General features: G+C 28.5%; 2 protein-coding genes across 3 annotated transcripts; one reads left to right on the forward strand and one right to left on the reverse strand.

The window, feature by feature from the left end:
• Positions 1 to 2,443: 2,443 nt before the first annotated feature.
• Positions 2,444 to 8,939, reverse strand: LOC107436434 (mitochondrial ribonuclease P protein 1 homolog). Its single transcript, XM_043040259.2, has 3 exons — positions 7,799 to 8,939; positions 6,068 to 6,167; positions 2,444 to 2,477 (listed from the first exon to the last, which is right to left on the reverse strand). Exons 1-3 carry the CDS (start codon positions 8,757 to 8,759, stop codon positions 2,444 to 2,446), a joined length of 1,095 nt encoding a protein of 364 aa, XP_042896193.1. The 5' UTR covers positions 8,760 to 8,939.
• A 75-nt stretch (positions 8,940 to 9,014) lies between these two features.
• Positions 9,015 to 25,506, forward strand: LOC107436430 (ras association domain-containing protein 1). Of its 2 annotated transcripts, none has more exons than XM_016048159.3 (9): positions 9,015 to 9,139; positions 11,294 to 11,542; positions 14,711 to 14,921; positions 16,955 to 17,085; positions 18,714 to 18,815; positions 20,610 to 20,800; positions 23,029 to 23,141; positions 23,229 to 23,338; positions 25,272 to 25,506. In XM_016048159.3, exons 2-9 carry the CDS (start codon positions 11,357 to 11,359, stop codon positions 25,434 to 25,436), a joined length of 1,209 nt encoding a protein of 402 aa, XP_015903645.2. In that variant the 5' UTR covers positions 9,015 to 9,139; positions 11,294 to 11,356; the 3' UTR covers positions 25,437 to 25,506. The 2 variants fall into 2 exon arrangements, with proteins under 2 accessions (XP_015903645.2, XP_015903646.2); XM_016048160.3 differs by having other exon boundaries at positions 9,070 to 9,237.
• The last annotated feature ends 1,063 nt before the right edge of the window (positions 25,507 to 26,569 follow it).

Below are 26,569 nucleotides of genomic sequence, written 5' to 3' on the forward strand. Positions count from 1 at the left end.
AAGCTGAATGACAGATATAGGGTATAGCCAAATGCAATACCCAAGGTCTGTCCTCTTTAGGAACTGGTTTCCATCTATTAGTTCCAAATTAATTTATTTGATAAATGCGATTAATTTTTTGGATAGATTATTTTTATCAATCCGTTTAGATTTATAAACGGTGCAATTTTCGCTATGTATTCTATTCTTCTTCTTTCGCCCTAATTCGCTATGTATCAGAGTATGGCTCAATATTAAGATAATATGTTTAATGCATTCAGTTTTTATCTTATGAGCTCCAACTTAATTTGTGTCACGAAACCTTCACATTTTCTCCACGGTAATGCATCGTATCAAGGGTTCGCAGACACATGCCGATAGTAATGAAGAGCTGAAGCTTTAGGATATAGTGTAGATTTTTGATGTATTATTTTGCATACTCATTCTCGTATTAATCATTGTGCTGACTTAAAAAATCCCTAGTGGTAGATGGATCGTCCCCTTGCCGCAGGGATAAAAATCCTGAGACGTTTTCGTGGTTTTCTCACCATGTAACGCAAACACGAGTTACTTCCATCAAAAAGCCTTCCCTTGAAGTTGGTTTGTCCCATTGCTTTATCCAGGAGTTTTCTTATCTTCTAGGTAAGGTTCAAAATTCCAAGGGTATGGAGTTGAACATTGATATCGATAGTCGTAAACTCAGAATTGGGTCGGTTGTTCAACGGCAGTTAAAAAAAAAAATAATACAAAAACTGCATGCAATCTTTTTTTCAAATTAAGGAAGTGATATCCCATTTTGAGAAGCATAACACAAGGATACGTCGTTACGGCTTGATTCGAACCCCTTACCTCTATGTTTCATAGTGTATGGTGGAAGGAATATGCCCCTCAACCCTTCGAGTCTCGTAGTCATTATAAAAGTCAACTAAACACAACCAGGCACTGAGTGGGCCTAAATTAAAGGCCTTGAGCTGTGAGCCGCTAGGTTAGTTGAAAGTCTTACTCCTCTGCTGTTTGGTCTTGTGTTCGATTTCTTGACCCAAGAGCTGGGTGCTCAGTTGTTAGTTTCTCCGATCACGTTGATTGTTGTTGTAGTTCATTTACGTCGCACTAGAGCTGCACAATGGGCTATTGGCGACGGCCTGGGAAACATCCCTGAGGATGATCCGAAGACATGCCATCACAATTTTGATCCTCTGCAGAGGGGAGGCACCCCCGCTTCGGTAGCCCGACGACCTGCACGCGAAATCGAGCACTTTACGGTCGAACAGTTTAACAAGGACCAATACCGCACACCCTCGGTCCCTACGCAGACTGATGCAAGTGATCACCCACCCGCACAAGACCGCAGCCGGTGATCTGCTGGAAACCGCGTCTTAACGATCAGTCCACTGCGGGACCCGATCAAGTTGAAGTATCCTATTATAGTTTTTTTCTTCCTTTACCTCATACTAATAATATAGCTAAGTTATGTTTACTTTTTGATAATGACTATACTTATTTATATATAAAAAATATTTATTAATGATTTAAAAAAAAATCTATTTGACCGATTTTTTTGGCTGAATATTCGTTGCATCCATAGTAAAAATGTGTATTTCAGATTTGAGGCATTTTTAATGTTGGTTGTTTCTTGATTAAAATTTTTCTCAATAATTCCAAACAAAAGTATTTGAGAAAGGGAAATATTCTATCGAAACAGAAGTACATTTAGTGATATTTTTACATTAAAACATTTCAACAATTTAACAGTTTCAATTAGTAACAAATTCAAGTTGCATATTTACTCAGCTTTCAATAAATTAGCAAAAGGTGCTTTTTATAGATCAAAAATTGTAAATAGTTAAAAAAAAAAAAAACGTTTATAGGGCAAGAGTAATATAATGATAAGCAACACTTTTTCCAAAAGTGATGTTATTACATCAAAATGCTTCCAAGTATATTTCAGATAGGCAGTTTACAGAAGTACTACCATATAACAATATGATTCTCCAAAAAAATATAGGTATCTCTCCTAAAATTTAGGTATCTTTAGGAGCTTATTTTATTTCTGCAAGTCCTTTAATGTTGTATAAAGCTCAGCAAATTTCATTAAAACCTGATAATTGTGGTTTACAACCCTTGCGCAATTTAGTTTTGAATGACCTTACATTGCAATTTATTTTTTAACCTAAACTACAACATAAAGAAGGTCTAATGTATTGATAATTCTATTGTGAAAATGTAGATTTATTAGTAGTATTGTAATGTACTGTACAGAACCCGTTATCCGGAAATCAGAAAACCGGAAAACCAAAAAACCGGAACGAAATTCGATAAATTTTCCCGCCATTTTTTAAACAAAATTTTTTTTTCCTTATAAGATTTTAGGATTTTTCTTTCTTTTTTGAAAGATGTTCACCTTACCATCATTTTGGAAATAATCATTAGTGTATTACTTCATCGTTTTTTCTTCTTTTCAAGATTATTTCCTAAAANTCTTGTTTCCTCTACCCCACCTAAAAACATTACATTGCAAAACTATAAGAAACATATCACAATTAATTTTATAACAAACATTTAGAACAAAGGTATAAATTAAGGAGATTTATAATTAATAATTGAAATTATGGTAATAGAGTAAGGAACCGATTATCCGGAACGGTCGGGACCATCGCTATTCCGGATAACTGATTTTTCCGGTTTTCTGACTCGCTACAAAAAGCCGTTTTTTTATTGTTAAACCCAACTAAAAAAAAAATTGGAAATAATCTTAAAAATAAGAAAAAACGATGAAGTAATACACTAATGATTATTTCCAAAAGGATGGTAAGGTAAACCTCTTTAAAAAAAGAAAGAAAAATCGTAAAATCTTACAAGGAAAAAAAAATTTTTTTTTTTAAAAATGGCAAGAAAATTTATCGAATTTTGTTCCGGTTTTTTGATTTCCGGATAACGGGTTCTGTACTGTAATATAACTGTTGCAAAATTCTAATTTTTCAATAATCAGTTTTGTATTTTATAGATAAACTTGCAGCCTGTGGCGACCAGCTTGGTTACTTTTCGAAATTACATAGTACAACATATAATAAACTTGATTAATAATTAAGCCAAATGGACACCACAACTGTATTTAAATATTCAAACTCTTCAACTCCCCCCTGTTCCTAACATTTTAATTAGTTTTAAACAATAAATTAATGAAATATTTTCCTCGCCTAGATGGAAGCCTCGCCTACAAGGAAGTACTTAAATTTCAATTTAAGTCAGTAGATCCCAACCGTTTGTTGCCCACTGCCCCCAGAGATGCCAACTTGCTTTGGAGAGCAAATATACATTTTAAAGTGGTAGTTTATCAATTGTGATTCTTAGTTTAATAAATTCAATTTAGTAGATTTTTATCCACCACTATTTCTAAATGATTTGTAGGCTTATACAATGCACCACTTTATAGTACTTTAGTCATGCTATACCTTTTAAAAAGCAAGCAAAAATTGTTAAATATATACTTTGTAGTTATTTACCGTTTTTTTAAAATTATTTTGGCGTGTCTGGGGCAGTTGGCATCTCTGTGCCCCCCTCTAGAAATTGATTGACAATTATCACCCCTTTTTTCTACTTGATTGAAAAAGATAAACACAATACATTGATGCAAGTGAGCATCAATAAATTTGAATATATGCTAAATTATACCTGATTTTAATTTAAATTCAAATGTAAATAATGAACAATTTTATCCAGTCACTGTAGAAAATGAAATTAAAAAAATGTACATCACTTTCACTTTTTTTTCTTTCAAAAAGAGGTGATATTTGAAGCGCTAAAATGGAAACAAGAGTATATATATTTAAATTTATTTTGTAATTTAATCTGGAAAAATTGAAAACATTGACAACTAAAATGCGAAAATTCAATTATTCATTTTTACATTTTCAAGAGACTGTCTTGTGCTGGTGGATTTTAGTTAAAGCTTGAATATCAGGTAATTTGTTCGTCAGATTAAAGTATAGGTCTCCTTAGATGCAAATCTCCAACCTACTTCTTTGTTTTGTGAGAAGCTGGACAACCTAACTAAATCTTCTTTTTGCTAAATATGTTGACGGGACTCAGATGAGGAGCGATTTGCTGGCTTTTATTATTATTATTAATTTTTATTTTATAACTGTCTTTGAACAGCTGACCCAGTTTTTGGGTTTACGACAACTAATGTTCAACTCTGTAACCTTGTAATTTTGAACCTAATCCAGAAGACAAGTAAACTCTGGGATCAAGTATTGGGAGAAATTTGCCTTCCTGGAGGACTATTTGATGGAACTAACCTGCATCTGCATTACATGGAGAGGAAGAGCATGAGAACCTCCCACGGTTAACCTGACTGCAAGGGGACTGCCTACCACTGAGGATGAGGATATTTCACGTCAGCACTGTGATCGGTGCAAGCCAGATGCGGAATTCGTATTGATCAGCCACTGTTGGGATTATTATTAATAAAATTTTTTTCCCTTTGAATACTAATCCCACACCTGAGGACTACTGCCTTGTCGAGGAGCTGTATTGCCCCCTTTAGGGTGATCACACAGCCTGACAAAGGCAGGGGCATACGGGGCAGTTTCCCCGGGCCCCACATCAGAGGGGGTTCCAAATCGAATTAAAAGTTCATTTTAGGTTTCTTTCTTTAATGAACTTTTTTAAAAAAAAAATATCAGTACAGTGTAAAATCCGTCAGTTTTATGTTAGCTTCTTCATTAATCTATCGTATGAACACAAAAAATCTGTATTTTGTAAATCCATGGCTTTCTAGTGCGGAATTCAGCTAAATTTTCATTATTACAATGGATGGATGGCCAATGAAAAGCCCGTACATTGCAACACTTTTACATATCGCAAAATATGATATGTTTACAAAAATACAGACTTCTGGTTTGCTTAAGTGAGCCATCGTAATTGTGAAAATTTAGCTGAATTCTGCCCTAATGTCCGCAAGGATATGAATTCTTCGCAACTAGATGACAAAGTTAACAATCAGAAAACTGCATTCGGCATGATGAACGTACAATTGTCAGAAAGTCAATAAAATGGACAGAACGATATTTTGTCTGACCATTGGAGGGGAAGGACTTAATAGCTATTTTAGGTTCCAGTCAATTTTCTTGTTATATATGTATGATGAGGTGAAAAAATTAAATATCTCCATAAAATTCAATTCTTCATTACAGAAGTAGTGAAGCAGAAGAGGGCCCCCAAAGAAGTTATTGCCCCGGACCCCAATTAGGCTAAGTCGGGACAAGCCTACTGGGTGATCACCCCTAAGTAGGAAAAATCAATGCCTTGATTTTATGAACTGCAATATTAGTGGAGAGAGGGAAAGAGATCTTGGATGCATAACACTTAGTAAAGTACCCCCACACTATCAAGATACTTATTTCTAAAAGACACTAAGATGTTATAGATCTGGAAAAGAATGGACAACAGCCCAATTAATTTTTGCCATAGACTTTAGTTTTATTCCCAGTTTTCGAAAACTTATTTAGTTTAATGTTTTGTAGTTAATAGATGGGAGTCTTAGTACTATTGCTTTGTAATAATAAAAAAGTATAATAAATAAAAACAAAATTCATAAAGCTATCACATTTTTATAAGCTTTATAATACACTTGAATAAAAAATAAATAATAATTCAAATCAATAAGCTTTATGCTTAAACTTAAATTTAGAAAATTATAAATTCAATTTATATCCAGATTTATAACATCACACTTGTTTAATATCAGTTCAGCGTGTTCCATTATAGGTATAACCTTGAAATTATTATAATCAATCCAAAATACTTATGTTTAATGAATATAACTTCTCTTCAGTTTCCTTCCCCTTCAACCTATTTTTTATAATATTGTAGTCAAGTCAAAATAGCATTACTTATAAACTATTTTAATGATAATTTTGATCAGTTGGCAAAGCGCCATACAATTCAATGTTCCTACAACAACTAACAAAGTTTTTTTATTTTTTTATTTTTTTAAAAATTTCTACTTATAAAAAAAGATTTAAAATACTTTTTCAATTCTACATTTTGAAAGTATGACACTAATGATTTTTTACTGAATACTTACATTAAATATTCATCATATGGTAGATGCACAGCTTTAATTTGTTCTCTTTTAGCCTTAGCCAGAACTACAGGTTCTTTAATGCATTTATCTACCAGACCACCTGAAATATAGTGATAATATTAGATCAAACTGTGAGATATCATCAGATAATGCAAATGATCTAAAACTATTTCTGTTAGTGTACAACAGTTCATAATTCTATACAAAGAAAAAAATACATTTATTATAGTCCATTTAACGTAAATTTTTTGTCATAATTTTTAAACTGGGTAACTTAGCCCCAAATTTCAACTATGTTTTTTCACATTACTTGTTTAATTGTTGTTTATAACATGTTAAATTCTTTTTACAAGAATTTATCATTTGGCACGTAACATGCTTTAAATTTTTTAACTAATTTTTATCTTAATTGAAGGTTATACTTAACTCAAATACATAATGGTCAATTCGATTCAACTTTCCTTTTTACAAGTGAAAATTTCAAATATTTTAAACAGGTTAAAAAAAAAAAAAAAACAGGTTCTCTGTAAGTATTAGAAGCATTATTGAAAATTATCCAACTGATGCTAAATGATGTAAACAATTAAATTTATAGGTTCTTCTGTATGCATAAAAAATACTTTTTTAAATTTTTGGGTATTAGGAGCATTATAGTTCCGGTCAATTTTTTAATTATAAATAGAAGTACCATAGGAAAGTAAGTTCTCTTTAAGTATTAGAAGCATTGTTGACAATTATATACAACTGATGCTAAATGATGTAAACAATTCAATTTATAGGTTCCCCTGTATGCAAAGTAACAAGTTCTCTATAAATATTAGAACCATTATTGAAAGTTATCCAACTGATGCTAAATGATGTAAACAATTAAATTTATAGGTTCTCCTGTATGCATAAATACTTTTTTCAATTTTTGGGTATAGCGAGCATTATAGTTCTGGTCAATTTTTTAATTATAAATAGAAGTACCATAGGAAAGTACCTATTAAGTTCTCTTTAAGTTTTAGAAGCATTGTTGAAAATTATACAACTGATGCTAAATGATGCAAACAATTTAATTTATAGGTTCTCCTGTATGCATAAATACTTTTTTCAATTTTGGGGTATAGCGACCATTATAGTTCCAGTCAATTTTTTAAATTATAAATAGAAATACCAGAGGTAAAAACAGCAAAGTAACAAGTTCTCTGTAAGCATTATTTAAAATTATCCAACTCATGTTAAATGATGTAAACAATTATACTTTTTTCAATTTTTGGGTATTAGGAGCATTATAGTTCGAGTAAATTTTTTAATTATAAATTGGAATTGCCAGAGGAAATTAACAAGTTCCCTTTAAGTATTAGAAGCATTATTGAAAATCATCCAACTGATGCTAAATGATGTAAACAATTAAATTTCTAGGTTCTCCTGTATGCTAAAATAAATACTTTTTTTCAATTTTAGGGTATTAGGAACATTATAGTTATAGTCAATTTTTTAAATTATAAATAGAAATAAATCTCATACAACTTAGTTAAATAAATAAATGATATAAAAGTACAATATCATATGAAAATATAAATTTTTTTTTTACCAATGATGTACACAGCATTGTGATCATAAGTTTTCATTGGTTCCTTGGCATAAGGNTTTAATTATAAATAGAAATAAATTTCATAAAACTTAGTTAAATAAATAAATGATATTAAAGTACAATATAATATGAAAATATAATTTTTTTTTTTTTACCAATGATGTACACGGCATTGTGATCATAAGTTTTCATTGGTTCCTTGGCATAAGGCGTAATATAAACCAACTTTTCCTTAGGAAAAATATCAGTATAACTCAAATCAGTTAAAGTGATGAAGTTATCAGGAGCATACAAATTAGGCATGTATCTGCTGAATGCAGACATAGTAGAGCTGTTATGATCAACATTACAGAAAAACAAGTCATACGGATATGGGTTTCTACGGTTAACCCCATACAGTTCAAGGAGTTGCTCCCCACAATTGTTACAATCCATTTTGCGCATGAAGCAATCATAATCCATATCTACAATAAACTTTTGTCCATGCACAACTGCATTTGAAAGTCGCTGATTATAGAAATGCATGAAACTTTTACGCCTGACTCGCACAATCATCGTGTTGTGCCCGATTCCATATTGTATATGCTCAGGAGGTACGATCGTTTCTTTTTCGATCAACCACTCTTCCCTTTCTTTCTTTTTCCTTTCTCTTTTTGAGATGTCATACTTTTTTCTAGCTTCTCTTTCATACAAAAAACCCATATACTTAACTCTAGATGAAAACGAATACATGTTCAGGAGTTCTCTCATGTCTTCTACTGATATTTTTGAAGGAACTTTACGTCCTTCTAGTTTAGCAACTTCGTGTTCCATTAATATAAGAAGGATTTTCTTCTTAGATTCGACATCGGTGTTGAGTTCGGCGTATTTTATGACCTTATCCTCCGATTCATCGTGTTGCTTTTCATCAGAGCTTTCGTTATCTTTTTCTTCTTTCAGGGAAGATGAATAAAAAACTGGTGTTGTACGATAAAAACGTAAATGGTTTAGACTAGAGGAAAGTTTAGGTGAGGTTTTGCTAACGTGGAAATAAAAGATCGGGAGAGAAGCGTGTAGTTTTAAATTTCGTTTGGATATTGAAACAATGCGCAGAAAATTTTGACACAATTTACTCATGATGAATTTCTTAGTTAGTTCATTAATTGATAATTTATTTTTTATTACGGTAAATCGCTGATGAAATATAAAACTGAAGTTTCATAAATCGCACTTTGTTTGTTTATATTTTAGCTTTTCAATGAACTCGCTTCAGTTCATTTAAAAACTTTAATATACTCGGTGGAGGAAATTCGCACTAAATCTTTTTGACTTTTTACTGTTGTATTTCTTAATTTTACGAACCAGATTTCTGAACTTGAGTTTATTCCGTTTAAAAATATCACTGAATTACAACTCAACTCGGTTGGATAAAAATAGAAAAGACAACAAATAAAAAATATTTTTGTTTCGTTTCGCTAATGTTGCGTTAATTTAACTAAAAGTGCGTCGAACTACAGGTAAAATTAAATCAATTGTGCATTTAATTTTAAAAGTTTTATTTTGTACACAGTAGTTTTCAAAGAACATCTATTTTAGCTATCCTTGTTGTAAAAGGGTAACTTTTTCATATTTTCCTTACAAGTATAATTTATTTTGAAGTTTGCTTTAACATAGTAAAAAAAGACTTAAGATGAATGCTTATGTGACAAAAGTTCAAAATATGTCTTTGGCCAACCGTATCATCTGTTATGCCTATACGTGTTTTAAATATGAATATGTATTTGGTTAAAATCAATCGCATTTTATTATATTTTTCACAAATTAGATATCCCTTTAATACTAAATAATATCTTTAAAATTAGCACAAGTTTGTATTTTGTAATTCGGATATGACATAACAGTTGAGTTGTTATTTTGCTTCGCTAATAACTCTTCGCTGTCCTAAAATTTTTCCTTTGCTTTCTATATACGTTTTAATTTTAAACATTTCAAAAAACTAATTGTTCTTCCTAAATTATTTTGTATAACTTATATTTTAAGCGTTATAAAAGTGCGTGGATAGTTGTGTGGTTTAAATTAATAGTTAATTATATAATATCTGAAGTGTATGTTTTTCTATGTCAACGATAATTAAGTTATAAAACCTAGAAATATTATAAATACCAAACAGAAAAAGTTTAAAACCAGTTGAAATTAATAAAAAAGGATTTAATAAATCAATTTTGATGTTTTTAAAACTTATAAGTTTTTCTAAAGGAAAAAAATCTGTTTAAAAAATATAACTTTTGTAATCTACCATTATATTTTTGCCATTATTTGTATGAGACTACATTATTACAAAATAGAAATAAATATTCGAATTTTGTACTAAATTTTCAAAGATAAAATTTAATTTTTATTTTTTTAACTTTTGAAAAATAATTTTTATTTTATAAAATAACTGAACACAAGAATTTTATTTTATAACAATTTAATTTTTAAAATGAGTATAATATATCAAATTATACAGTAGTGTCTCGATAACTACAGTCTCAGTTGTTTCAGTTTCTTATAATTCTGAGTTATTAGAAAAAAATCAGTTTAGCAGCCAAAGAATGACCAACACATATAGAACATGTGAAAGAATTACTACACCTGTCATGCAAAGCCATCCAACCATGGAAAATAGTAGTTTGCATCTAAAAAGGGAAAAACAAAATTTTAAAATAATCTGTGTTTTATCACCATGACCCATAGATCAAAGTGTGACACTTAAAAAAAGTATTCTAATAGATTTCTACAATGCTTAAAAAAGCATCGTTCGAGATTGTTACAATGCTTAGAAAAGTATCGTTCCCGATTGCTACAATGCTTAAAAAAGTATTGTTGTCGATTGCTACAATGCTTAAAAAAGTATTATTGTTACAAATTATTACAATGCTTAAAAAGGTATTATTGCAGATTGTTATAAGGCTTAGAAAAAGATTGTTACGTATTTCTGCAAACTCTTTTACAAGTCAGGGAAGAACATTTTAAGCTGCTTTAAGTAGTGTAATTGCTTTATTTCAGATACAGATTGCTACAGTGCTTAGAAAGATATTGTTCTCGATTTCTACAATGCTTAAAAAAGTATTGTTACCGATTGCTATAATGCTTAGAAAAGTATTGTTGCAGATTGCTATAAGGCTTAGAAAAAGACTGTTATACATATTTCTGCAAACTCTTTTACAAGTCAGGGAAGAACATTTTAAGCTGCTTTATTTCAGTTTCAGATACAGATTGCTACAATGCTTAGAAAGGTATTGTTCTCGATTGCTACAATGCTTAGAAAGGTATTGTTCTCGATTGCTACAATGCTTAAGGAAATTATTGTTACCATTACTACAATGCTTAAAAAAGTATTGTTACCGATTGCTACAATGCTTTGAAAAGTATTGTTGCAGATTGCTATAAGGCTTGGAAAAAGATTGTTACATATTTCTGCAAACTCTTTTACAAGTCAGGAATGAACATTTTTAGCTGCTTTAAGTAGTATAATTGCTTTATTTCAGTTTATTTATAGATTTTTTTTGGAATTCAAGCTTTTTGTAGTTGTTAGCACTGTCATGCCTCAAGTCATCGAAATATTATTGTACTTTTAAGATACGTTTTAATATGGATGTATTTTTTCTAACTTCTTTTGTTTATTTCAGTTAAAGATTTCAAATAGAAATAAAGATGAAAATCTAATTACACCTTAACAATCAAGACTTGTTATGTTCTCTGATTACAAAAGCATACGGCGAGCTTATACTCCTCCAGTAACTCCAATTAGAGGAAGAAAACCTAGACCTATATCTGGCAGTGATGGGGATGTTCGTATCAAACTCAATTTTTCTCCCTCTGGAATTCTCCAAAATTTTGCATTTCCTCATCCTTTTCGCAGAAGAAACAAATCCAAGGTATGATGAAGTATAATTTGAAATTTTTAAGCATTTAAACGAAAAACATAATTTTTAAAAACTATGAGATATTTCTGTGTTGGTACATGTTTATGCCGCCAACTGAAATCTCCAAAGTACCAAGCTGTTAGTTCTTGTGCTTGGAATAATTTAAGAACCTGATGTTATATCTTGCTAGAAGGGGCTATACTTCAAGGTAGTCCCATTCTGTGTTTATATATTTATTTATTTTTTCAGTTTCTTCTGTTTAAATTGTAAACAGTATGTAATGCCTTGCCAGTTGGTATCTGCAAATTTTATTCTTTAAACATGTCCCATTCTGTGTTTATTTATTTATTTATTATTATTATTTTTTTTAAAAAGTTTTTTCTGTGGCATTGCCTGCTTGTCACCGAAGTTTTGTGGCCATTTTGGTGCAGATAATAATACATATATTTTACTTAAGTCTTCATTTATTATTTTGCCTCAAATTGTCTGTTTGACCCTTCCAACCTAGTTGACAAAATTAAAAAAATTCCTAAATCCTCTTTATTTATTTGTAATTTTTTTTTCTCCAAGTTTTATTTATTATTGACCTTCTATCAAAGGATCTTGTCTGATGCTTTAATCTTAAAGCAAGATGATATTTTTCTTCTGAATCTTCGTATTTGAAATCAACACTAATCAAACAACATACAATGGAGCTTAATTTCTCTATATTTCTCCTCACTTTAAAGATCCAAGTGATCAAAAACAGAGTTTTGGTAAAGTTTCTTTTATTGATTCTAATTTACATATGAAATTTCAATTAGATGATGTATGATTTGTTGCATTTCATATGGCTTAACAGATGACACTATACTTTTCTTTTATGATGAATGTGGTTAAAAAAAAGGTATTGAAAACTCTTTTAAAAAAATTTTTTAATCATTATAAATTAAATAATCAACTTTAAGAATTTTGAATGGGGAAAAATTAAAGCATTATTAAAGTTAGTTATTGTATTTTTGAAGAAATGTTATTATTTTTATTTCTTTATTTATTAATTTATTTATTTATTTATTTAGATGCCTGAATTCTGATTATGTAAATTTCAAAATACATCTTATTATTATTTTTTGAAATTTTCACTGAATATTTATTTTTAAAGGTTTTTCTATCACTGATTTTAGAACATATTTATAAGATATTTTGAATATTATTGTGGATTATTTAATTTTCTTATGATTTACTGCATATATGATAATTTTAATGTTTCTTTGTATACACTATTTAAAATATGTATATAAAAAAATATAATTATGATTATTTAGGGCACAACATTAACGATATAATGATATAAGTAGGAAAATAACATACTTTATGAATTATATTGAAATCAGAAATACAAACTATTTCCCAAATTTTCAGTGGTTCATTGGTTTAACAGACTATTGTTGAAATAAAATATTTGCATAAATTAATTTTTAAGTAATTATTTTCATATAGATACAAAATTAAACTATTTGGGCCTGGCTTTTAAGCATTTAAAATATTTAGGTGGATTAAAATGTCTAAGGTAACTTGAGCTCAGGGAAACGGAGAAAGAGCACATCACAGTAATTTAAATAAAGAAGTATCAATTAAAGCTCATTTTTAAATAAATAATTTATTTCTCAATCATTACCTCTGAACTCTACAATTACTTAGTTTATGCTTCTTATAAAAGATTGTCATAGTAATCTTTTTGTTGTGGAGAAGGGATGAATTTCATCATTGCATCATTCAATGTACTCTACCTTACACAAGGGTGCGTAACGTTTTTAAAAAGTATACTTAAAGATGCTTAATTTTGATTTGCATTTTTGAAAAGCCTTAAAGGTGCTTTATTTTATTCGGGGTCTGTAAAATGTGCTTTATTTTCTATATTTGAAAAAGAGATTTTTCTATGCCGTGTCCATTTCGTTATAAATTACAAAAAATGCATGGATTTTTCAATTTTTCTCTTCAATATTTTTCAGAAATTAGTTATTATATCGTGATTATGTAAAGTTTTTGAATTTTATTGATTTTATGTTTATAAATTAGGAACTTTAAATCATAGAAAAAAATAACTTTTATTACTGCATAGATCCTAATTCTGATTTTTTTGGAAAGTGATAAAAAATATTTTTTGAGTGCTTGAAAAGTACTTAAAAGGTGCTTATTTTTTGTTGAAAAATTTGACTAGCACCCTGTTACAAAATATTTGCTATGTCAATGAAAGCAATAATAGTTAACTTTGTTGCTATTATTGAATAAACCTAAACTATAAAAAATAAGTGCAAATAATGTCATCCAAACACATATACTATTGTCATGGTTTTTTAATGAAGAACCTTCTTCATTGATCAAACACAGAATGAGAGAGACAAACATTTGTATCTCTGAGTTACCCTTTTACATTCTGTATTTATTATTGAAGAAGGTTCTTCACTATTGGAACAAAATTATAGTATATGTGTTTATATTATGGCATTATTCATAGGTTATGGGCATAATCATAATGAGGTTGTTTAGCTTTTATCAATAATGTTAATATAAATATTTATTAAAAATATTATTTAGCATATACCTTTTCCTCAGTGGGCGCATGAAGCCCACCGAGCTCTTATGGAAAGTAAAGGTGGCCTATGCACAGTGCTGACCACATTGCCATAATCATGCTGTTGATCACAAATTTGTCGAATTTTATCCTTCATGACCCCCTGGCCCACAATGGGCTGTTGCCTGAATGCTTTTTATATAACAGCCTTTTAATAAAAATGTTTAAATGAAAAAAAAATCATTAAATTATATCTCATGTTTTTTTTTATTCCAGTTGATCTTTAAATTAATAGATTTTATTCCTTAAATATTATCTAAAGTTGAAACGATTTTAATGTAATTAGTAAGTAAATAAAAAAGAACAATGAATTTTTATTTAATTCAACTGCTGTTTTATTTAATTGCAACCATGTTTACTGGAAATAAACAATTCTATTTATGCATTTTTTGGAGGAAAATTACTTCAGTTTGTTTAAATCAGCCAACTGTTTGTTATGTAGATATGTGACATGCATTTATAATGTCCCTGAGTTTAAAAGAAATCTATTACCTTTGTAACCATGCAAAGGTACAATTTTTTTTTTAAAAAACCTTGTGTTGATATATTTTTCATGTTCTTTTTAGGATAGGTATTCAGATGGTGATGTTGCAGGTACATTGAGACCCAGAGAATTAATTGAGTTAGCAAGTTTTGGTGTTGTGGAGTTGGAACCAGCTGAAAGAGGAATTGGACACCAATTTCAAATTTCCAGCTTAAAGAATCCAACTTGGTGTGACTGTTGTGGAGATTTTATCTGGGGCCTATACAACTCAACAGATTGTCTTAGATGCCTTAGTAAGAATCTCTTTTTCTTTCAAATTTTGTGCATTTCAGCCATAACCTTAAAAATTTGACTGCTTTAGGGTCTGGACTTTGGCATCAGTAGAAATGTCAATAAATAGATTTTCAAGTCAACAGAGATATCTAAACTAAGATGCAGGAATCAAAATATTAAAAAAAAATTGTGTTTAGTTCTCTCCTAAATTCATTGTTTTTTTAAATGCTTTTTTAGCAGTCTTTCACACAAATTTCTACATGTTTTTTTTCTTCAAATTTTGATAAATCAATGCAATATACGATGACACGCAAATTTCTACTTGGAATTGAGATATTTTTTTTTATTAAACTATTTCATTCACAACAAATTTAGAGATTTATCACTCATATAATGAATCTGACATTATTAACTTTATTAAATGACAAAGAATAAAATGGGCAGGCTATGCTATCCGAATGGACAAAAACTGTACCACAAAAAATGTTTTCAATGTCAGACCAGTTGGCACACGAAAAAGAGGCAGGCCGCATTTGAGATGAATAGATGGCCTAGTAAAAGACCTTTTGGTCTTAGAAACTAAAAACTGGAAAACGCTAGCAGGAAAAGGGTTAGCCGAGAAAAAATTTCTTGAGAAGGCCAGAGCTGACACTGGGCTGTCGAGCCATTGATGATGATGATTTCATTCGTAATCGTAATGCTCGGGTACGCCATCTAAGAAAAAGATCTGTTCCATGTCTTCTCTTTCCTTTTTTTAGTTGTATAGGAATGTACTATGATATTTTCCCCTCTCTTAATATTTTTCGTATTTAATTATCAAAAATATTTTTTAAAATTTTCCCAACACTTTCTTTTAGAACTATGTTCAATATAGATTTTAATTCCAAATAGTTTCCCAGTTTAAAATATTTTATACAATTTGAAAATCAAGACAGAAACTGACATATTTCCTTCTTGTATGACTCTCCACACACTAATGTTAAAACTATGCAAAGTGTTGCCATCGGAAGAAAGTTCTGCTCTACACCATCTGTAGCCCATTTCAATCGCCAATACTTAATTTTTTTATGCAGTTTTTGGCCCAGTTTTCCGTATAGTTTTAAATATCTCCATATTTTTTATTTAAGACTCCATATTTTTTTATTTAAGAACATGAGAATTTTAAATCAGGCACTTGAGTAATTCTTTTTAAAGAGGCGCTGAATTATCAATTTTTTCATCATAAATTTTCCTCAACAACTTTTTAACATTTTATATTTAAAATCTGTTTTAAATGACAATGTTAATTTCCAAGCTAATTTATGTATCATATTTGAATAAGAGAAAACGAAAAAATAACTTTGAAATAAATACAAATTTAATGCTTTTCTTATAAATTGGAAAAACTGTAGGTTCTTCAATTTTTTACGCACTTAAGTATAGCAAGACCTTATTTTATGAAGCATTAAAATATTGTAATAAAAATTTTTTGCGCCTCTAAATTTTCAAGTCAAAACACTACTATACTCACATATTGAATTCATAATTTCATACCAATTTATGAAATTAAATTCTGTTTAGTATGACTACTCAAACTGAATTTTAAATAATATTATAATAAATAGATTTTAAAATTCTGTATGTAACTAAAATAATGTGAAAATAATTATTTTTATTAAAAAGTAGATGTGAAAAAAATTTTAGCTTTCTGAGACTATATTAAATTTAAGTTGCTTAAATTTAGTACATTCTTATAATACTATTGCTAAATTGTACTGATCATCTTTAGTTTCTTACAATTTGACTAGTTTCTGCATCTTTTTTTTTACTGTTCTAGAAGAAATAGGATTCTTCAAACGCTTTCTTTGCCATGTAGTTGTTTAATGAAAATTTCGAATGAAGTCTGGCTGAATTTGAAATTTTTTTTATTGTTTTGAGATTAAGACCAATTTTTAATGGTTTCAAAATGAATAATAATGGGTTCAGTGAACAAAGTGAATATATCTGTATTTATTGGAAAAAATTGAATTAGAAATTTTCCAATGTTTTGTTTATAAAAGTGTTTGCATTTTAGATTGTCGTTATACCTGTCACCAGAGGTGCCAACATCTTGTGACGCTTGACTGTAAAGGATCATCTGGTGATACACAAACAACCAATTTCAGTGAAATAATTGACACTTTAAAAAGTGATGTTAGAGAGAGGGTAATTGTCACTTTTTTATCATTATATATCAGGGGTCTGTTTAGAAGAAATTTGGGTCCGTTGAGGAACCCTTCACAAAATATCTTTTCATAAAAACGGACCCTTCACAAAATAATTTATCTTTTAATCGGACCCTTCACAAATTTGTTTATCTTCATTATTGTTTTGTTACTCGAATGAACCCTTCCCAGGAAGGGAGGGGGGAAGGAAAGACAGATGTAAACGAACTAAATTTTATCTTCTTGCTTTATTCGCCCGAAATTTATATTCTGCGTTCAGCAGTATAGGCTAAATACCAAATATTTATATGTTGCATCGCTAATTTAGTAGCTGCAATTGCTGTTTATTTTTTAAAATTAAATTTTTTAAAATTATATATTTACAGTGTTGAGCATAATCTTGTATGTCTTTACAATTTAAAAACTCCTTGAAAAAGGTTTTTTGCAATAACGGACCTTATTTGCACAAATTCACAAAAGCGGACCCTGGTTGAAAGAATGTGACTTAACGTTTATTTTATATTAACAAATTGGTACAAGTAATTTTTTCACAATTTTACAAAAGTGGACCTTTCACAAAATGTCTGGACAGACCCTTGTATATATATATAGAGAGAGAATTATTTTATACTGGAAAAGTCAGGGAATTTTTGATAAAAACCTGGAAAAATCAGCAAATTTTAAAGAAAAGCTGGACATTTTTATTTTTCAATTTTATTTTTCTTTTCTTGTTTCTTGTTTTCTTGTTTTCTAATTTTCTTTTCTTGTACCCATTCTACACTTTATGAGAAAAAAAAACCCTGTTAACCTGGAAATTTGAAACCTGATTTGATTGACCACCCTGTGTGTGTATATATATATATATATATATATATATATATATATATATAGCACAATAAAGACGAAGGATAAAAAGAGAAAAAGGAAGAAAATTGATAAGTTTTATTTACTGCTCATGAGCTGCAAGTATATAAAACGCATTACATAAGTTTAAAATATCGAGAAAACATGGAAAATAATAAAGATTAATGAAAAGAGAAGAAGAATTTTTGATATTTGAAAAAATAATTAAAATTTATTATATATATTTCAAATATATTATATATATTTCAAATATATTATATATATTTCAAATATAATATATCTATTTCAAATATATTATATGTATTTCAAATATATTATATATATTTCAAATATATTTATGTATTTAATATAAATAATATTTGAAAAAAATAAATCAATCTATATATTAAAAAGCCGAAAAAGCAAAATTTTTCGTTTTTATGTTTTCCAGTTTTATATTGTGCGCTCCATGTTTTTGTTCTACTTTTTTTTGTTTTGTTTTTTTAAGTATTTTTTAAAAAAATATTTTTTAAGTAAAAACATTAAATGAAGTTTAGAAAAACTATTTGAAAATTGACTTGAGTTAAGATAGGTATTTTTGTGATAGAGCTTCGAATAATCAAATTTCATCAGTATTTCATTTCTAATAACTAAATAATACTAATCTGAGCATAGTCCTTATGTAAAATAACAGTATCATAGATATATTAGTGACTTTATTTGTAAATTTGCTAATTGAAGTGCTGATTATTTCGTTTGAAACCTTGTTATTTTTGCATTTTACAGGACAGGTTGTCACCTTTATTTTTTGAACATCTTGATGGGGAAGAGTTACGTCATAGAATTGAACGCTATAATGCATTGCACCATAGTTCTGAAATGGTTTTGGTAGGAATTTCATTTTTAATTTTACTGAAGTTATTAGTTTTTGTAAGTTTGCGTATTTTAAATTTACTATGTAAATGTTATTTTCAAAGTTTTAGTGCGCTGCATTGAAATAAAAACAAGTTTTAAAAACAAGTATTGCTACTTTGATCAAAATATAAAAGCAGTAATTTTTTAATTGGTGTAAAGACATTTAAATTTTTTTAACTTTGCATTTTAGGAAAAATACTCTGAGTGTGAACAAAACTTAAGGTTTAAAAAGTTTAATTAAAATGCAGATCGGCCATTCCTTTGCATGAGAAATTATTTGATTAAACAAAAATATTTTATAGTATTTTTTCGAACCATTATTTCTTCAAAATAATTTTTATTTTATTGCCTCTTTAATTTTTCATAAATTGTTGAAACTGTAAATTAAAAACTTTCCAGTTTCCAAGTTCACTTTCAAGTTTAAAAATATGGCTCTTTTTTGCCGCTGACCAAAATTTATTGCTGACTTTGCTTATGTTGAATGTTATTCAAATACACCTGGTGGGTTCACTTTTTGAAGTTATAGCCCGTAGAATTTTAATCCAAGCCCAAGATATATAGGATTACTTTGATCCCAAGTTTAATGTATAAAGGCAAATGTTGTGGTCACTTGGCTCTTGCTGTCTAAACAAGAAAATTATTCATTAGCTCTTTTTTTATTTCTAACTTGTAAAAGACAAAGCAAATAGAAAAATTGAATTCTCTCAAATTACAAGATGGCTAAAATAAAAATTAAAAAATAAAATAAAAATCTTAAGCAAAATAAAAGTCCCTTGACAATTAGTGTCAGCTTCCCAACTCATCAGCAGATCACCATATTTTTTTTAATCTTATAAATTTTAGATTCTTTAAAAGAAATAACTGAACTGATAATTTTTTTAAAAAGAATAAAATAGTTAAATACAAATTTTATCGCCAAGTCCAATGCCTTTTCTTCATTAAATGAGCCCACATGTATTTTATCATTTCATATCTTCATTAAATGAGCCTTCATTAAATGACAGGGTGTGTAGCGTTTTTAAAAAGTGCTTAAAGGTGCTTATTTTTAATTTGCATTTTTTTTAAAAGCTCTTAAAGATGCTTTTTTTAATTCGGGGTTTGTAAAAAGGGCTTAATTTTCTATCTTTTTAATTGAAATTTTTACTTTACCATGGTGATTGTCGTTCTAAATTACAAAAAATACATGATTTTCACAATTTTCTATGCAATATTTATGAGAAACTAGTTATTTCATCATGATTATGTGAATGTTTTTGAATTTTATGTTCATAAATTAAGAAGAACTTCAAACGATAGAATAAAATAATTTTTATTACTTTCACGCATCCTAATAATGATTTCTTTTGGAAGGTAATTAAAAATGTTTTTTGAGTGCTTCAAAAGTGCTTATTTTTTGTTGAAAAATCTGGTTATGCACCCTAAATGAGCCAGTCTGAACCTGTCTCATCTCTAACTTGTACCCATTGCAAGTTGCCTTTTGTAAAAGCAGCGATGATTGTGATTGCTATCAACAAATAATCCAGTATTTCTACTCTTTTGAACTAGCAATTTTTAATTCTCTATTTGAGGCTCAAAATAAAAACCAGCAGACAGTCACCATCATGATTCTTTTATCATTGCTGCCAAAATGGCAGTTTTAATGTGTATTGTTCATCTTAAAGATCATCTTATGTTTTTATTTATTTTTACATCATGTGTTCTTATTCATATTACAGTTTTAGTGCAATAGTTTTGTAATAATATGTTTTTTCTTATGTTATTTTAAAGCAAGAAGATGGTGAAACGCTACACGGGTTTATTCGTGTCCACATGAACCTAACAAGGCCAATCAATGTAATTGCTGGGACACGTCCACCTTCCATCTATGATATTCTAAAAGAAGAAGATGATTGTGGTAGAAAAACATTAACTTCTTTTTATTTACCTCGAGATACTGTTAAAGCCTTGCACATAACCAGGTAATGCATCATTTTTTAAAAAAATTTATCTATTTTAGGTCAAACTGTTAAATGCAGGGCTGCTAACTACAATAAAACCTTGCTACAACAATATTTTGGGTCTAAATAAATGTATTGTTGCAGAGGGATATATAGTTATATTGAGGGCCTGCATACTTAGGGAATACAATAGGATTCTTTTTAATATTATATCTGTATTAACTATAAATATATTTATATATTATGCAAAAAATTAATTTCCAGAGTGTTAATTATGGTTATATATTAAAAACAATTGCAGGGTTGCCACATGTGACTAAAAGGCGACTATTTGCAACTATTTTCGACCTGAGGCAACTATGGCTACTTTTTTTGCCTGAAAAGGCTATGAAGGCAACTATTTTTAGGAAAAGGAGACTATTGGGAGACTTTTCTGTGCTCCAAGCAATGTTTTTTTTTTTAGCATGCATAGGGTTGACAACCTGCCTCCCACGGTAGCTTCTAAATATGATGAATTTTTTTTCTTCTAAAAAATTAAAAAATATTGAATTAAAAATTTGAGTCATAACTTTTTAATGCGCTCAATTTCCATTGTGAATCTATTTTGTTTCTCAATCGCCTTTTCAACAGTTATTGCTACGAAACTCTGCATGATTTTAAAGAACCCAATTTTTAATACCATACTATGATGCTTGAAATGCTTTTCATATTTAAAAAGAGTATGTTTTTTTCAACGAAAAATTATTTTTCTGCATTATTTCTAGCATTTAAAAATATTTAATGTTCTGCAAATAAACTAATTTTTTTATATAAAAATTTAGTGCTAGAACACTAACGCTTATTTAAAAATTATCATATAGGCCGTCAACTTGACTAAATGGATCATGGTATATTGCAATGAAGTTATTTAATAAATGTTTAGTCACATTATTGAAAAATTTTTGTTCTCATTTAGGCAATTATTTTCATAATTTTAGGCGACTATTTTCATGCTTTAGGCTACTAGAAGCAATTATTTTGTTCATTTTTTTCTGTGGCAACCCTGAATTGAAATAAATTCAAAAAATAAGATCGTAAACTTACCTGAAAACCATTTTAATTGAAAATAATATATTTTTGTTCGTTTCGTCATTGTTTTGACTGTCAAGTCAACCAACAAACAATGTCTGCATTGAGTCCAAAGCTCGAAGTATGAAATTCGTTGTGTATGAAAGCGCCAATCATTTTACATGTTTGATGAATTACTTACTGGTCCTCAAGTGTGTATACTGAACTGGGTTTGATGAGATTCTTACGCTCTCGAGTGCAGCTCAGCTGCATCTTGCAAAATATTCTCAAATTCGGGCTTCATTTTCCACCCTTTGAAATCGAACCGAAAAATATCTCAATACTCGATCTCTTTATGGTGGCTAATTTTATCAAGAAAAGAGTTCTTTGTCAGAAACTAGTTATTTTATCATGATCATGTAAAGTCTTTTAAAATTATTTTGCATTTTGTTAATGTATATAGTGCGTGAAAATATTTTTAAGTGCTTAAAAAGTACTTACTAAACTAAACTCAGCGGCGCAACAGCCCTAGAGGGCCAAGGCCTACTATGCCCATCTCAGTTTTCTTGACCTTGGGCTCTAGGGTGCAGATGTTCCGGTCAGGTGGTCAGCCGAACGCAGAACCCCCAGTGATTAGTTCCCAAGCATGCTTGGTACTCATTTATCGAGCCACTGAAAGGCTGATAAAAAGTACTTAAAAGGTGCTTATTTTTTGTTGAAAGATTTCGCTATGCACCCTGAGTTACATTTATACAGATATTACAAGGCAATGCTTTTTAATATTTATCAACAACAATGAATTCGTATTTTTGTGTGCAAGTTGATTTAATTGAATAAATTTTTTTTTAAAGTTTTATCTTCTAAGCTAACTAGTCAACTCCATGCTTAATGAATCTTTTAATGCATAAATCTTTTAAATAAATGATATTAATATTTATGAAAGAAGTGTGCTTTCAATCTAAAAAAATGAAGAAAGTTTAAATTGACTTACGCTGAAATATGCATTGTAATGTTAATGCTTTATTTGCATTTTAGCCATACTGGCCTTTACGCCATGAAGTTCTTGTTTTAATTTGATATCACTTGAGAGTCATTTTAAATAAGGTTAAATTTAGTTTTAGTAAAAATATATTTGTTGTAAAAATTATGCAGCAAATACCTTATTTTTCAGCTTTTTACTTTTTTCTCCTTTTTTTTTGTAGTGAATACTCTGCCCGAGAAGTCATCAATGCTTTGCTGAAAAAATTTAAAGTAGCTGACAATCCTCACAAATTTGCCTTATATGAAAGGACCTATTCCAATGGTTTTAATAAAGGTATGTAAAATATTTAAACCGATTGAATTCAAAATGTGGCCGGTGTTTTTTTTTTTTAATCTTAATTTATTTTGTTATTTTTATCAGCAAAACTGCGAAGAATTCAGGATCATGAGATACCATTGTTGCTAGCACTGTATGCCTGTGATGAAGATAAGCATTTTGTATTACAAGAAAATGAAACAGAGGATATTATTGTACGTATAATACTGAACTTGTACTGTATTGTATTTAAGCATTTATGAAAGGCTTAGATTCAGAAATAGTTTAGTTTTTGAGAAAAATATGTAAAAACGAAATTCCTGATAATCAAAAATCAGTGATTTTGCTAGATTTTTTAAACTATGTGTCTTAAGACATAAGATTTCCATATATCTTTGCTTCTTTTTTACTAAATGTAGGTTATTTAAAATATGAATTCTTTATCTATTGATATAAAAAAGTTTCAGCATCATATAATTTTAAATTTAGTACTTATATCTAAATGTTACTTTTTCACTTTAACAGTAAATTCTTGCTTAAATTTATTAATTTTGTATATCTATATTGAATTAAGAAATATATGTGTTTTAAAATTGCACTACCTTACATCCCAGTGCATAATTAAACTTTTCAAACCCCAAAAATTTTACGAAAATCCGAACTTATGCTCCGGTAATTAATTAGGACATTTGTTGATACTAAAATATAAATGCTCTATAAACAAGGAGAAAGATAAGTATAGATTTACTCTTTTCAAAAGTTATTCTTCATATGTATACAATTAATATTGCATTTTCTCTCATATTTCCGTTACAGATAAAGGTTTTTTTGAAAAAAATTAAAATTACGTTCAGAGAAAATTGAAAATAAGTGAAGTTAATTTATTCAAGTTTATTTCAAAAAATAAAAGTTCAATGATAACTTTTGAATGTACAATAAAGCTATAAATTTAAAGATTCTAGAACATCATATTTGTCAGATTAAATAATGTTAGCTCTGTCATCATATGCATCCTACTCTGCAATAGATTTTACTTCATCATTCGAATCCCACAAAAATTATTCTTCACCCCAGCCAAAGTTTTTGAAATTCCACTTTTTTTAGTCTATCATTCGACTCATGACGTCTATAGAAATAATCGACTTATTGATAGCGGTAGATTTATGCACCAGAAATGAGATTTTAAAATCAAAAATAGGGCAGAGTGCATAGGGTTTTTAAAAAGTGCTTATTTTTGATTTACGTTTTTTTAAAACCCTTAAAGGTGCTTTTTTTTATTCAGGGTTTGTAAAAAGTGCTAAATTTTCTATCTTTTAAAGAAAGATTTTTTCTTTGAAGTGTCGATTGTCATTCTAAATGACAAAAAATGCATGAATTTCATAATTCTCTTTCCAATATTTATCATAAACTAGTTATTTTATCATGATTTTGTGAAAATTGTTTTTGAATTTTATTGATTTTATGTTCTTAAATTAAGAACTTTAAACTATAAAAAAAATAATTTTTATTGCTGCACAGATCCCAATTATGATTTTTTTTGAATAGTGATTAAAAATGTTTTTTTGGGTGCTAAACGCTAGATTGCCCAAGGAAGTCATTTTGACTGCTTTTAAATTTCAGTTAAGAAAAATAATGGTGTATATAATGACACAATTTCTTAAAATTTTGTAACTTTTTGTACAACATATAATTTTTTTTATTGTTAATATTTATTAATAACTTGTTATATAACTGTAAATAGTATAAAAAAATTAATTTTAAACAAATTTCTTTACACATTAGTTATTCTTTCACAATTCAGTCATTTTGATGACTTTTGGGCAATATAGGTATATATTACCCTAAGTATATATACTAAGGTTATATACTAAGGTTATATAGGTATATATACTAAGGTTATATAGGTATATATACTAAGTTTTAGTCTTTCTACTGTTAAACAGTGCCTAAAAGATGCTTATTTTTTTAATGAAAAATCTGACTATGCATCCTGTCATCAAACAATTATTTGAATTCTGTGAATGCTAACTGTATATGCTTGTGTGTTCTTCTGATTGTTGATAGCTAGTCTGGAAATTCGGTACTTTTGCTTCTGACTCTAAACCTTTATGTTGAAAAAAATTTTGTAGTCATTGTTTTCTTTTTCAGTGGGAGCAGTTTGCAATCCCTGAGCTTAATAATTTTCTGAAAATTCTGGACTTAGAAGAGGAAGAGTACATTAATCAAGTAAAACTCAAGTACAAAATGCTGCATGAAAAAATTCAGGACGTCATGAATACTATTCCTCAATCAGATATATCTGAAACTAGCTAGACAACCTAGTTTAAAATAATGTGAAATTAAATCTAGGTATTTATTGATAAAAAACAACAAACAGGTTAAATATTTTTCTGATCTGTGATCATTTATATAGCATTTTTTTACTCAATATCTTGAATATTGAGAATATTCTCTGACATATATAATATATATTCTTAAATATCGTGGTTGATGGATTATTTTTTATTGTTTATTTGTAAATATTGTGGTTTGTTAGTATTCTGTTGTTAGTAAACAGATAATCTGAGCAATTTTCGAACTTTGACATAAAACTTCAAGATAATATTAGTGATAGAAAACGTAGCTTTTTTTATCCTGAAAATATACTCTTGATGATTTGCTGTTTGGTCTGATTATTATGCAATTTTTTAAAATTTTCTTTTTTAGAAAATCGTGATTTAAAATATAACTTTTAGTTAGTTATACCAAAGATGTGAGAGATTTTTGTTTATGTGTTCTTTTGTGGCAATTTTTGCCATTTGTGTAAATTCCCGGTAATTTTAATGTAATTTTTTATAGTGTAATTACCTTCTTTTTCTTATGTTTTTATAAAATTAAAAAAAAAAAAACTTGTTTAAAAATTTTAGCAGCTATGTTATTTATTTTGATTATTTTTTTTCTCAAGAAAATAGGCTTATACATATTTTGAATTGTTTTCTATTTATACTACTAATTTTAAGAATTTTTATTCAGCATTTTTTCAAGAATTATATCATTATTCAACAAAATAATTACAAATAAATTGAAGAAAAAACTATTTAAAGTAAACTGTAGAAAGTAATTAAACTAATTCAAAGAATTAAAAATTACTTAAAAATCTTTTGGTATTTTTTTCTTTAAAAATATATAACATGAAAAATCTAGTATTTTTAATTTCATTGCTATCTTTTTTTAGGGGAACAAATAGAGTGTTTAATTTAAAAATAAGAATAGCAATGAATTGTTAATTTAAATTGCTTGCTCTTTTTAGGAATAAAACGTTTTTTTTAAAAACTTAATCCTATAATTTAATTACATAAAAGTTTATGTGCAGCTTCCACTTTTCGCTCTATTTTTTCTTTGAATTAATTTTAGTTCAGTTTGCAATTTAAGTTTGTTTAAACTTTCGTATCGAATTTGCAGTTTAT

Source organism: Parasteatoda tepidariorum, chromosome 9 (genome assembly GCF_043381705.1).
Source record: "Parasteatoda tepidariorum isolate YZ-2023 chromosome 9, CAS_Ptep_4.0, whole genome shotgun sequence".
Lineage (NCBI taxonomy): Eukaryota > Metazoa > Arthropoda > Arachnida > Araneae > Theridiidae > Parasteatoda > Parasteatoda tepidariorum.